At 36.5% G+C, this 15,128-nt stretch overlaps 1 protein-coding gene and 1 long non-coding RNA gene across 2 annotated transcripts in view; one reads left to right on the plus strand and one right to left on the minus strand.

Moving 5' to 3' along the window:
- The window catches only part of LOC138019630 (translocon-associated protein subunit alpha-like), an 18,282-nt gene extending 5,251 nt beyond the window's left edge, over positions 1-13,031 (minus strand). The window contains exons 1-9 of the mRNA XM_068866483.1: positions 12,805-13,031; positions 12,241-12,371; positions 10,015-10,080; positions 9,003-9,108; positions 8,116-8,209; positions 2,740-2,773; positions 2,597-2,641; positions 1,908-1,994; positions 232-311 (exon numbers count right to left, since the gene is read on the minus strand). Coding sequence (XP_068722584.1) covers positions 232-311; positions 1,908-1,994; positions 2,597-2,641; positions 2,740-2,773; positions 8,116-8,209; positions 9,003-9,108; positions 10,015-10,080; positions 12,241-12,371; positions 12,805-12,880 — 719 coding nt within the window. The 5' untranslated portion in view covers positions 12,881-13,031. The remainder of the gene's footprint in view (positions 1-231; positions 312-1,907; positions 1,995-2,596; positions 2,642-2,739; positions 2,774-8,115; positions 8,210-9,002; positions 9,109-10,014; positions 10,081-12,240; positions 12,372-12,804) is intronic.
- Positions 13,032-13,082: 51 nt separating this feature from the next.
- On the plus strand, positions 13,083-14,409 carry LOC138019632 (uncharacterized). The gene is made up of 2 exons (XR_011126197.1): positions 13,083-13,222; positions 13,903-14,409. It is a non-coding gene; the product is annotated as an uncharacterized lncRNA (long non-coding RNA).
- The last annotated feature ends 719 nt before the right edge of the window (positions 14,410-15,128 follow it).

Consider the following 15,128-nt stretch of genomic DNA (forward strand, 5'->3'; position numbering starts at 1 on the left):
TCGGCAGAGATACATGTAGGAAAATCCGGACCGCATGAAGAACCAATCAGATGCCAGGATTCGACACTGGCCTACACGGCCAAGACACTTTATGCAATCACCAGTTGTTTTTCATCTTCTTGAAATTTGCGTAAGGCCAGTAAGACTTTTATCAACCGTGTAACTGATGGTCAGTGGAAAATAATAACGGAAACTCTAAATGAACAGGGTCAGAAGACAAATGATGCTTACGTTTCACCATCCATTCCTTCTTCACTCTCTGTAATGTTGACTGTTTCATTAAATACTGCATCCATGTATGGCTTGCCTTCCTGTGCGGGATGTAATAGATGACAATGACATACATGTACATGCATGGGGTTGACATCACTACACTTAATAGAAACAAGATGCCTATAAGGATGCATCCATGAGATGCACAAACAGTTACCAATAAGATAAATTAAAAACAGAAATAGAGCTTATCTCTTATTATCAATGCTACTTAATTTGCAAATGGAAACAGTGAGGCCCTATTAGGGGTTATCAGAAAATTAACGGGATACAGGATATTTTATAAACCGAACTGGCATTATAAAGATACAAAGAACAGGAATTAACAGGATGCTCAGGCCAAAAAATTAATTAATGAGATACAGGATACTTAGATCCCCCCTTCCCTAATGGGACCTCAACTATCAGCACAGCAATACTATCATAATTTACTTTTACTTAAGCTTTTTGAGGAATGTACAAGAAGTTCCATTGACCGAGTGACACACTGTCTTCATCAAGAATTACATTAAAAATCTCAAAAATTCGATACCATACATTCAGTAAAAAGGTATTTGAACAAACCTTATAACTTTTAGAAGATGTATTGAAGATTTTTATGCCAAGATAAACCTCAAAACACTTCAGAAATCGAAACACAAACAAACGAAGATGAAAACAATCCGCCATCTTGTATGACTTACTAACACGGTAATGAAAACCCGACAAGCACTGGCAACTAAAATAAAAGCATGTGCCTTGATGAGAGGCTACCAAGCCAACGACATTATCTGAATCAAACTCGATATTGCTCGCATTTCTCCACAAGTAAACCCAATGGACTCACAGGAAATGTACCGACTTCTGTGAAGATCTCAAGCTTCAATTAGGGTATACATGTGAAGCAACGAACAGGTTAAGTGTGATGTCAATAAAGACTAAATGTATCGTATGAGGCAAATTGTACAACAAACCATGTATTTCTAAACATTTTTCTTTATTCAATACTGTACCTGTCTATTGTTTGTGCCAATGAAGTGTTATTTTTTCCACTTGCTGACCGACCGTTGAGTTTTGGGTCGGTGTATAATGCACCTATCAATGTTAAGCCCAAGGGAGGGGTGGTCGGGCATGGGGTGGGGATTTTGACAAATTTATTTTCAAAAAATTCAAATTTCCCAACCCTGGGACAAAATAATTGGTCACAATCCCCACCTAGCAGCAAGTGAAGTTGGTCAAATGTCCTTCATACAATCAAAATCACTAACCTGGGGACATCACGTACGATCAAAATCCCTACCCTAGGGAAAGACCTCATGATCAAACTCCTGTGGTTAGCCTGACCCCCCTCCCTCGGGCTTAACATTGATAGGTGCATAAGTAGAGGTTAATTTTTTGGAGTGATTTTCAAGACTTAAAAGGTCCACTTATACACTGGAAAATACAGTAACTGTGAGGATCACTGTTTTCCTTCATTCCTAAGACCATCACTCTCTGCATGAAAAATGTGGCAGAGTACCCACTGCTTTCTTATTATTCATCTGTTGTTCTCTTAAGAAGAAATAGTGGCAAGTTTGCCATTGCTGCAATGCAGCCATCTTAGCTACACTGTACAATCTTTCTTAGAGCCATAATATCAAAAACGGTTGACTTACTGAATCCTTGTACACCATGTTGACAGTTAGCCCAAACGGCCGTCCACCAAATGACTCGTGTGGCTTAAATGCATATTCAAAAGAAGCCTACAACATAAAGAAACATTGCATCATCAACCATCTAATTTGCATCCACACCAACCAGAATGTACACTAATGGTTAAACCGATTAAGCCATTAGCGACCTACAGCACATGTATTTACATGTAAGTCATGTACTGGAAAATCTGTGTTTTCACTTACATGTTGAAGGCATTGAGAAAAGCCATTCAAAGACGTCTACCTAGCTGTTGGAAATGTTGAAAAAACCAGCTGGAAATTTAGGAGGGGTACTGAGGATAAAAATTGTCCAGCCAGTGGGAACTGCCCTTTGAGCAGACCCTCTCTAAAACTCAGCAGAGGGCAAGAAAGATAGGCTCTGCAGAAAACATGTCAAGTCTTTCAAGTCACTGCAGCCCGAGTTTCTGGGCTAGTCACTCCGGTCCAACCAGTTTAAAGGCAATGTGCAAATCATATTTTTAACAAGGTGAAGGTCAAAAATCGAGCCTTCAGTATGAAAATCAACATGGCGTCTTGGTGTGCGATCAAGACTTGGCCTGGGTTTGAAACTGTCTCCAAGCAACGCCTTGTGCAAACTCAAAAGGACTTTAAAGTCCCTAAATAACAGCGAAGTGACATATAATACATACCTGATTGCCTGGCTGCACCACTGTGTTATACTGCAATGCTGTGAACTGTGGTGACAAGACATTGAAACCATCAACGGTTTGTGTACACCATTTCAGTACAGTTTTAAAAATATATATGATTTGCTGCAATAGGAAACACTTACATTTTGAATGAAATAAGTGTAATCTTGAGGATACCTGCAATAAAATGTTTAAGACAGAATTATTTAAATGTACAACTGTAATCATTTTTTGGTGTTTTATCCTGTATAGTAAATCCTTTATTGACCAAGCTTGTTCGGTCAAGATGGCTGGATATTGGCCTCATTCTTTTTTACGAGTGGATGCGCACATGCACAGGAACGAGTATCGTGATTGGGGGAAAGAGCGTTGAATCCTGTTACCAAAACGAATAATCGTGTGATGTTTGGAAAAGATGAAAAGGAATGGCGCAAGTATAAGTGATGTTCAGAAGAGAAGAAAACAAATGGCACAAGTATATTGGAATATGATGGAGTGCAGAGAGGTGTTTACAGACGGCTTTTAACCATGTTTTTTTGGGAAAAAGTGAAGTTAGGAGAACCAGGAGTGATGGACATGCTTTAACACTGTCCTATGCTATCATGGCCAGTAGTTCAAAGTTTACAAATATTAGTCTAACATTTTTCACTCCAGTTGTGCATCATAATCACTTCACTCTTCATCAACAAATTACAGAGTGAGTGTTTCAAATTCTAGAAATACCTTTGTATAAAGCTTAAGCTACTTTTGCTCTTAAATTGTACATTCCCTTCGTGATTTAGTTTTAGTTTATTTGTGAAGTTTAAACTGAAAAAGTTTCTTAAATTAATATTTCTGATCTTCATGAAACCTACGGCAAATTCTCCGAACGAGCCGAACAGCGTTTTTGCTGAGAGATCGACCCGCCATTGTCTTTTTGTTTATCTGTCATGCAATTCCAGACTTTTCTAAAAATTAATTGTCTTACATCTGTAATATTCCAGAAATTTCTTTGACTCAACATTTTCCACAAATAGTACACTTTGCAATAGACAATATATAGTAACAGAACTTTCTAGATGCTTAGAGTAAAAGTATAAAAGCAGGCTTGTAAGTAATAGCAAAAAACTCTTTTGCTTGAAGGCTTACCCTCGTGGCCAGCTGTGATTGAACTTATGCTATGGATGCGATACTGTGAGGAAGTTATAATCAACTGTAATAACTATGGTGGAGATATAACCTTTGACCTTGCTACATCCGGAGAGAAGAAAGAGAAGAAGAGACGATAGCTGAAAAGGGAATCTGTAAGAGTTTGTATACACAGAAAATCAAGTGAGTGGAAAGAATCCAGTGAATCAAGAAAGTCAAGAATTGTTGTCTACAGTCGGAGGAACTTCCAAGTTTGAAGTTAATCATTATCAATACATGTATGGCCACGAACGAACATAAGCCTGCTTTATGAACTGCTTAACTTCATCTTTAATCTAAGTATATGTAGCAGTGTATAAAAACAGAAATTTCAAGGAGTTGCGTTCAAGAGTTATATGTAGTTGTTGAAGATCTTTTTTCCGTCCAGTGGTGGTGTTGTTGATTTTAAAAATTCTGTCAACCAATGTGTAAATCAGACCAACCTTATACCTGAAGGAAGTAAAACTAAGGAAATTTGTAAGAAGCCCAGTGTAAGTGCTCTTGTGATATATTGAAGTGATACAACAAGCCCCCGAGTTATCCACCAGAACATCCAGGAAGGGAAGTTTCCCATTGAGTTGAGTTTCAAAAGTAAACCTAATGTTAGGATGTCTGGAGTTGAGATAACTTAATAACTTCATTGCGTCCTGCTCATTGTGAAATAGACAGAAATAAATGCACAATTACAACACAAAAATGATTTTTGCTTCTTGTGACTCGATTATGTAATTAACACTTGTGCACTTGCACGAGCAGAACTGTTAATGTATTTTAAATTTCAAATTGCTAGCAAACTCAAATTGTAAACGTATTTAAAACAGTGGAAAAGGAAACAACACATTAAACTGATGATGGCATGAGTCATGCCGAAACATGTCTTTAAAAAGTTGTATCTTTAAAAGGTTGTATTGTGAGCTTGAAATTTCTGTTAATACTGTTATTGTCACAAAGTTATGGCAATGTTATGTATGACTTACCAGTGTATAACTAATTAAATGATACTTGCCCTATATCGTAGTCGGGAGTTCTTTACATTTACAGTGCAGCTTGGAGATAAGCGAACCAAAATATACGCAAAAAACGCGCATATGCAAAACGTGTAACCGGGTAAAAAAAAAAAACATAGCATTAGTATTTATGAGCTCTCCCTTTGTCTTTCTTTTGTCGCCTTGTCTTTGTTTAGTCTCAGTCGTTTGCGGTATGGTGGATGTGAAAATACTTTGTGTGTTCGTTGGTCGGTGCGCAAAAAGTCTCACCATATGCTTATTCTAATGGCGCAAAGTCCTTCTGGCTGGATATTTGTGTTTCAAAGCCAAAAAAAAAATTTCATCAAGTTTCCTTTTGGAGAAATATAAACCTAGCGACAAACTGCACACAAGAACCTTTTTAATATCAAAATTTACATGAAAGCGTTGAGAGCTATATTATCAAAACAAACTTCGTGCAGGTGCATCCGTTTAGTCATAAACTAAAAAACACTACTCGTAAGCAAAGGGCTCGTCATTAGCAGTTTTGTACAGCTCTTCATCATTTAAAGTTGAGTATTTAACTCCTTCTGTCGTTTTGGATGTGAATACTTAAGTAAAGCGTGACGCTCATCGATAGGTGAAAAAATACAAACAACTTTCAGGTCCAGGCCGTTGCGTCTGTCACTCGTTAAACTTAACAACACAACTCTTTAGCAAAGGGCTCATAATTAGTAGTTTTGTACAGAAATTCTGAGAATTTTGCAGCTTGAGTTGTTTTGTTGTAAATTCAGCAGTAAAGAATGATTTTTTGGCGTGGATTTTCAGCCCGACAGTGAAATCACACACACTTTTGCCGGCATGTGACAATACATCGGTTTTAATTCATGTAATATCCACATCTCCGGTCCTGTTGGGTACGATTTTCTGATTTCAACGGGTACAATGCTTTCACTTCAGACACAATTTTTTTCTTCAAAGGCTCAATGATGCGCTGATCACATTTATTTGATTTTTCTGCAAGGAAAATTATTGGATTAATTTTGGGCACGCGAGAGGCCATCGTGATGTGATTTGGGACATAATTCGCTGATTCAAACGGTGAAATGCTCTCAGTACAAAGAAAAGATTTTTTAAAAACTTTCTATGATATGCCAATTGAATTTATTTGATTTTTCTACAAGGAATTATTGGACTTTGCACGCATCGGCAAAAAGTTATCGTGAAGTGACTGCCGCGTCACGGCAAACACTGAAAAAAATCATGTCTTCGGTTTTTCGGGTCATAATTTGCTGATTTAATTTCGCTCATCTCTCGAGACCTTTGTTGCATGTAAAGGGTATTAAACTTCGAAATAATGCCCTGTGGATGCTTTCATCGGTAATCAAAGCCACATACCGTATGCAAATTTTCGACTTGTCGGCAGTCACGCAATTTATTCTTTTGTTCCGCAAACAATACTGGAAAAGCAAAATTATGGTTATGAATAACAAAGACACAAACGCGTATACGATACGCGATTTTCGACGCGTCAAAAAAAACGCGTATACACGTATCGCGTGCGTTCATTTTGAGTCTGCGTTGTTCGCTTATCTCCGAGCGGCACTGTATGCATTGTTCGCGGACATCTCTTGGTTATTCCACCACGCAACACTGTGAACTGATAGTTGGCGAAACGACTAGTTGGTGAGAAGAAGAAGGCATGTTGCATGTTTCCAATGGCATTAATTAAGCTTAGTTCTTTGAAATTAAATTTCAAGAGTTCCATTGTGGAAGCCAGTAAGACTGTATAATAAGACTAAGGCTGTTAGGAAGAATGTTAGCTACAGTAGATCATACATACAAAAAAGAAATTTATTCATTTCTTAACAGTTAAAGATCTGTTCTTTGATCACCAAACAAATGTACTATGCAGGTAACCTGAGCCGCATTAAATCACAAACAGCTGTCAAAATTGAGTCACAAATTCATATGTGTGATACCCATACTAGCACGCGAAATCACCAGTTGTTCCTTATACTTTTTTTTTTATTCTTGGCAAAATAAATACATCTAAAAAATCTGTAAAAGTTGTGTGTTTACACTGTATGTTATTCAAATTACGGTAAGCTCAGCATAAATACCAAAGCACAGGGGTTATCTGCTTCTGTTGAGAAGATATTGATGTCCCATGATTTAGAATTAAGCCCAGGTCCCTCAAATTGTTGTGAAACGAGTCCTTGGACATCATTATTATTATGAAGGTAAGCTCAACATGGAATAAGACCATTATTTTGATGTTCGTGGCAGAGGCGACTGTTTTTTTAGAACTGTTTCCCATCAATGTTATCTAATCAAAACAAGTGAATTATTCAAAAATGAAGGCCCAGAAATTCAACAAAATTGGCTTGAATTTTTATAACACAATAAATGAAAATGGAGAATGGTCAGAATTTGTCAAAGTCTGCCAACCTGTTGGAGATAGTTCAAACACTCTGCTTGTTGTGAATAAAGAACAGACAGCAAATGCCAGTACTGAAAACGATAATGATACAAATGATGATGATGTGGATGATTGGTGTGAAATAGAAGAAGGACCATCTCTGAAATGGACACCTTATTACAAGAACCTGAGATGACTGAACATGGTGATGATACGAAGTGTTGCACCAGGAGAAGGTCTATTTCTGTTTGTTCATGATAATATTTTCAAGAATGATGCAATGCCTATGGAGGAAATAGTCAACTTTTTCTAGAGTTGAATTCCAGCAAAGAGGATATCCTCACATTCATACTTTATAACTCTGTTTTAAGGATGCACGGCAGTATGAAAAAAAGCTCCAATGATAACATTGTCAATTTTGTTGATAAGTATATCACATGCCAAAATGATAAATCTAGTAAAATAGAATACTGCAAGTCTATTGTTATTGCACAAAGGACACTACAATGAACGTACAAATGTATAATATAATAAAAACATGAACTGTATGAGAAAAACAAGACTGGAGAAAAACTCTACCTGCACTTTAATTTATACACATTAAATTTACTTTGACTTAGTCTCGGGCCATAACCACGCACAAAAAGAACTTGACCAATACCCAGCCATCTTGACTTCACGCTTGGTCAATAACCCATATTTATTTTACATGTAAAACAAATCATTATACCAATCATGAATGTTATAGACAAATTTCAACAGAATTACAACTAAGAAAAAGTTCTTTAAGTAATAACCAATTTTCCTCAGTTTTGAAATTAGAGGTGAACAATCCATGCCAGTTCCTTTTAAGTTAACTTCCACTATACAGTACATGTCTAGGGGTATTAATTAAAGTTTGAGAAAATAAAGATTGTTATTGTTGTAATGCTGAAAGTTTGTGACAGTTGAAAAGTTACAATAACCTGAGAGATGCTTCTATGACTTCCACAATAAAATCATTCTTGCCATTATTAGCCAAGCCAACCAAACACTTGATCACCTCACCAGCTGGAAATTCTGAAGAATAATAACAAAACTATCACCTAAATTACAAAATATTTTGAAGTCCATGCATGTGAATACATTTGGGAAATTAAAGTGAGCTATGTATTATATTATGGGGATTTCAAGCTAGAAGAAATCATTGGGTGATCTCAGGCAAATTGAAAAAAAAATCAACTTGACATCATTTTAACGACAAGATAACGAGCCTTTCATTTAAAATCCAACAGTAAAGTGCACCAACAAACAGCAGCCATTGACTTTCACAGTTTTGATAAGACAATATCAGTGTAACTACAATCCTGGCCAAAAATAATGAGACAATTTGCTTCATTTATCTAAAAGTTTTTCTCTGCTCCCTCTCCCCCTCGCAATGTTGTTACGCTGCTGTGTTTATGTACAGTCCGAAGGATCCCAGCAGCTATCAACATTGCGAGGGGGAGGGGGGTTTCTGCAAACGACAATAAAAGCTTGAATAAGGTTATGGAGACTGCTTATAGATGTGTAATATAAAAATGTATACTGCCTGAGCCAGTTTTTTTTTGTTCTGTCCTGTAACCTTTTGACCAGGATTGTAGAATACAAAATTAATATAGGTCCTGTCTAATAGTTTCCAGACAACCATTTCCTCTCATTTTTTTGTATGAATAATTCACAAGTCCTTGCAAGAGGAGGAATCCCCTGGGCAATTGGGTCATGAAGTCTGCTTGTCCAATAGGCAACTTTGGTTATAACGTTTTTTCCAGTGTTTTCTTTTGGTAACTGATTTCTAAATCATGAATGAGGCTTATTTTATGGAGTAACAAACCTTGGTTAGCAGGTTTTGTAAAGAGAATGACAGTGTCAGCATCTGGAGATGGCTTTGGACTATCTTCCTTTTCCTCTTCCTCTTCACTAGATTCAGCTTCAGTTTTCTGTGATAAACAACATAATTAATATAGTTATTCCTCACTGTCTTTAGTTATCAAGGCTGTGCTCTAAGGAAAATTTCGGGGAGCCCTGCAGCTCCCAAGCATTTCAGCTGGGATGCCCAGCCCTCCAAGTTGGTCGCCCGAGTTAATTAATTATTTATTTAATTAATTATTTCAGATCAACGATGCAGCAAGATCTTCATCCATCCCTCTCTCAACAAAACATTGCTGCTACTGCTCTGGTGATTGTCGAACTTGTTAGTGCAAGAAAAAACTGCAACCCATCAAATTTTTCACACCATACTTGAGAAACACGAGACAAGTGGCAATGCCACCAATGTTTTTCAGGTTTAAAAGTGAAAAAGTAAAGATTGCAGCAGGTTTATGTAAAAACGTTTGGGTCTAATACAGGTATACCTTTTTACTGGTTAGTTGGGTTGAAAATAAATTTTCAAAACGTGAATCAATGCAGCTTGATTCCCGTGGAGCTTTTGTGAAAACTACTGTGAAACAATGAAACCACCGCGGGCCAAAAGCTATCAATTTTTTTTTGAGCAAGTTATCTTGATCTGGATGAAACTCATCGCTACAGGATAGAACTGAAGTACTTTTTCCTTATATCATCAGTAAAATGTTTAGTGGAATGAGCTTTTTGTGGATTATTTTGGTCAAAGCGCCAGACACAGCATTATTAGTTTAGGGCGCACAATAATTTGTCACAACACCAAAGACAACGCGGGATTGCTTTGCTTCTAAAACAACAACAAATAACATGATATCTTTCCCTTCTTTGATTTCGTTATTTCATATACAGGGGAAAACCATAACCTAAATACATTTTACCCAAGCAAAATTGACTTTTTAATAAAGAAACATGTAAATAAATGACAGAATGGTATTTGTACTCACAGAGTCTTTAGTAGCTGGACTGTCATCCTTGTCTTCTTCCTCCTCCTCCTCCTCGTGGGTGTCAACCTGTTTAAATAATTTAATCAAAAAATATATACATTGTTGTCACTTATCGGTAATAATTCGGTTGGTGGCACAGTCAATATTATTCCTACAACCATCAGTGACATTTATGCTAAAAGCAATGGACACAATTTTCAAAAAATATACCAAAATTAATATTGATGGCAAACAAAGAGGCTATAGTTAATAATAATAGTACAGAGATTGCAACGTAAAATGAAGCAATTTGAATGGTGATAACTGATTTCAAAACATAACTTTTCAATGACCTCTTTGAAAGAAAAACTAAAATGCATTTGGAATTGACCATTCACGAAATGGTATTCTCTGGCTTATGCCGAATGGAAATGTTAAGTACTTGAAAATTGTGTCAGATTAAAACTGTGAAAATGCAGTGAAATTGACCTTAAAAATTGACTATGCAACTGTACAGAGTTGCATACATGTAAATGTTACAGGTTAAAAGATTTCAGGTAAAAATGATTTTTACCCTAGGTTGATATGTAACTTCTTTGTCTTTATTTCTGATAATGAATACCAGACACCAAGAAAAATTTTACAAATAAACCTACTGTAGGTTGAAATCAGTTTGACATGTAACATACACCTAAAACAAACTAAAACAATACAAAATGATTTCCGTTCCAAAACAGATATTAGGCTTATTTAGCAACAGAATGGGGACATCAGTGGCAACGGCACACACAGAAAAAAATAGAGTACAGGCCATGGGTATGTTTCCTCTGCAAAAAGACGCCACATTGCAGGCAATTAACATTTAATTTATATGCGCAAAACACACGAGTAAAACAAATTTTGTGTTCGATTGTAAATCCAAAAAGATCCATCTTTTAAGATGAACCGGTATTTCACAATCGAACGTACAATTAATTTGTGTACTCTTCTCTAGGAAAATACAAGAAATTTGCATGTAAGAATAGCAAAAGATGCCCCGCTCATCAGAATTACATTCAATTTGCATGTATTTCACATGTATTTTGCATGTAAAGACGCCATATTGCACGCATTTTATGCGCATGTAAGTGCTGCTATCCTGCGGCCTGTACTGTACATCCTTACACAAGTTTTTACTAACTTATATATTAAGTTAGTGTTTATCATAATAGTTTTTTATTTGTATACTTTTTTACTCTAACCACAAAATAAATTTGTGATAACAGTCCTCTGTGCTTCTAGTGAAGGTCATGAAATCTGACCGCCGCTTATGAGAATGCAATCTTGAATTCGCAGACAGTTTCCATTGCGCTATATCTATTTTCTGATTATTGTGAGAGTTTTCAGGACAACTATAGACCTATAGCTGTATCACACCAAATTTAGGTTAATTCATCAAAAAAGTTGCGCCTTTAAACTTTTGGGTCTTTTTTTCTGTGGGTTGAGTTCTCGGCTGTGAAGACCATACACTCTGTTTCTTCTCAACGAAAGTAGTTAGTTGTCAATGTTTGAGAAAACTATCGAATTATAAAAAATAACTGGTATTTTAGAGTGCATTTCCAATAGTTGGCTAAGTTATTTATCTGTAAATTAAAATCCAAAAACTGGTTTTGCAGAGGACTTTATAAATTGAAGTTTCTCTACATGGATTTTCAATTACCGAAATCGGTGGTGAAATCAGTTTCTAATTTTGTGTTCAATTGGAAGTCCAAACGATCCAAATTTTAAGATAAATCAGTATATCTCAATCGAATGCACACTTAATTTGTGTACTCTTCTGAGGGAAAAATACATGCAGTTTGCCTTTATGAACAACAAAAGAACTGTTGCTTGTTGGAATGACACTCAATTTGTGTGTAATTGAGGTGTGTGTAAAGCTTGTGTAAATATTTACACTTGTGTTTTGCGCGTGTATTTCACATCTGTTTTGCCTGTAAATCTGCCATATTGCTCGCATTTTCCTGCTGCTATTCCTGTGGCCTGTACTCTACCAATGAGAATTCAGAATTGAGTAGAATCAACTATTTTCTCTATTTTGAATTCTCATAGGTATTTTTGCTGTGCGCAACATTGCCACTGACATTCCCGTTCTGTTGCTAAATAATCCTATTTACCATTGACTTAACGTATATATAATACATTTTAAGGAACTATGTACGTTTGGTTAACTGGGTAAGTCAATAATGACCAATTAACAATCCATCTTGCCTTTCCATCATCTTCTTCTTCTACGATTTCTTCAACATATTCATCATCATCACTAGCTACATCAGCTTCCGTGGGTTTTGCAACTTCCTGTTCATTTTCGACCTCGTCCTCCAGTGCCACAACACACGCATCTTTCGATGTTCCAATGATTTGATGCCACGTGCACAAACAATAAAAAAGTCACATAAGTATAAACAAGAAATAAATGCGCCGCGGGTCTCCCCTTACAGATAGCTATTTATCCAGAAGGACTTTATCACTCTTAGAAACGACGTCCTCAGGTAAAACGAATGAAATCATGGGCCAAACGTGAAGACAACAGCTTCTGTTCATCACGGAACAGCGCGAATGAAACAACAATCGATCGATGCTGCGTCGTCGAAAATAAAACACTTTCGACAACGAAAACATCCTACGAATAGTTCCATTCCATTTGCTGATAACTCCACATCAGGGAACTCATTCCAAATGCCTAAACATCACAGGACACCAGGAAAATCAACATTTGGTAACCCCAGTCTCAGATTATGTTAAAACTTTATTTACGTGTGTATAGCGACTCACCATTTCCAATCAGGACCAATGATGTCTGTAAAACTAATAGAAAAAGAAAGAAAAATTTTCCTAGTGAACAAAACATTGTGTATCCTTTTAAAAACCGCTCCGTCTTTAAAGATGGAAACGGATTTCCCGACTGTGGATCCACACAATCAGAAGAAAATGGCTGCCAGAACAAAGAGGAATGTCAAGGAAAGAGCCTACAGTAATAAGAGATCAGCTGACAACACCTAAATAGAAGAAGATAGGTTATGTATGGGAACATATGCCGTACCATCGACAACACAGCGGTCAAACGTCTGCGCATGTGCGAGCGTTGGAGTGAAAAGGGCGAATAGGCGGTCAAAATGGCGGTGCGACCTCGTGGGTTTAAGTTGTGACTCTCAAGTCGCTTCACTGGAGTTAAAAACGACCACACAAGCGAGTAAGTCTGTACATATTTTTTTATTGAGACCGGCATACAGTACATGTAGAAGTGATGTCAAACAGTACTTTAAACTAAAGTAATAACAGCTGATCGTACGATGCGTTCGATTTAGCATGGTCTATGATGGTCTATAATACTAAGGCACTCATGCATGAGAAGACACAGCATTGGCAATCATTGTAAGTTACACGTAAAGAAAGGTGAAATGCCGTGTTCTTCTCGTGATTTGATTGAGAAGCTGTGTAAATATTACATCATTCATATCCTTAAAGCTTACGTACAATTCTTGAGTTAAGTGCATAGGCATGTTTTGTAAATTAATTTATTTTGCAACAGAAATACTGAATGCTCTCTTCTTTTTTCATTTTAAGAAATGAAAAGTTCTTTCGATCTATCGTGTTTTATTTTGTTTAAGTAATGCTTCTGTGTAGTTGTATTGTTTTTTGTTTTGAAGTACCTGTTATTTCCAGAGATTTTCTCTTATTTGTTCAACACTTGAACTTCACCATTCTTCCTTTTGTAAGAGGTTTTAAGTAATGCTGATTGATCTCTTTTGAAATTCGTTCTGTACGCTACACTGTGCATGCAAAATAACTGGTCTTTAGTCACAGAAATGTTGCAAATGTAAGAGAACATAAATTGTGTTGTAATGACAGTTCTTGTTTAATTTTTGCCAGAAATGCCTAACCTCTCTTCCTGATATGTCACACCTAGCAACTATGACACCATGAGGGAAATGGAAGTGACTGTCAGGACAAACAGTTTTCCATCTCAAGCAAGAAACCAGATGGTCATGTGGAACTGCTTTCAGGGATAAAATAGGATGCAATGTAGCATATCACAGTGAACATGCTAATTTATTACCAGATTTCTGGATTTTAAGAAACTGAAATGTACATTTGCACTGTTCCCTGTATTATGCTCCACAATTATTAAATTTGTGTAACCTTCTCATTCTCAAAAGCGATCAAGATTTAATTCTTACGGAGTAACACAAGGCAGCAGATTGTATAGAAAACAAAGGAATTTTTACTGTTATTTTCAAGATTATTATTATTCTTTTGCTGTTGTTATTATTATTATTATTATTATTGAAAGGTCTCTTAATTTAGACTCACTACAGGTATGATTAAAATGAAGGGCTCAAGAAAGGAAATAAATAATATATTATTATTCACACTATACCTGAACTGCTTGATTTGCTTCTGTATATCGTTTGCCCTCAGTTGTTGGCATTGCGCAGCAAGAGGACTAAGAAATGACTTGTGATGGTTTGTAAGACCTTTGGTGAAAATTTCTTACAGGTGATATTTTACGATACCACCTTTACCAGGGTTCTCATTAAGTGCCGGCAGCCGGCTAAAAAACCGGCTACTTTAAATTTAGAGCCGTCTACTTTTCGGTCATAAACTTGCTATAAACAATGACAAAGCGCTTCTCCCGCCGCCTACTTTTACATTTAAGCCGTCTACTCCAAAACTTATTGAGAACCCTGCTTTACATTAAGTCTCCCTTCCTTCGCATACCAGATGATCTATAGTTGTCAAAAGCGACGCATATGGCATCTGCCCTTCTCGATGTTCACCAGTACATACCAACTGTTGCAAAATCCAGCGCTAAGTATCTCAACAGTGCTGATGCATGTAGAGACCCAAGTCTTTTTTGCAAAGGACATGTAATCTGTGATCTATGCAAACATGGAAATTTATTTCAGATTTTTCAGATGTACCCTTTAATTGGTTCAGATTAATTCATGTTTATTCACAACTGAAATATGCTATTATGTGAAGGAGGGCAACTGTTCTTTATTCTTGGAGGTATCTTCTGCCTTGTGACAGTCTGGAGTCTTCCCGAAGTATTGTTTTAAAGACAGCTTTAAACAATAGGCAATTTTACAGTTGTT

This window comes from Montipora capricornis, chromosome 10 (genome assembly GCF_036669925.1).
Source record: "Montipora capricornis isolate CH-2021 chromosome 10, ASM3666992v2, whole genome shotgun sequence".
Taxonomy (NCBI): domain Eukaryota; kingdom Metazoa; phylum Cnidaria; class Anthozoa; order Scleractinia; family Acroporidae; genus Montipora; species Montipora capricornis.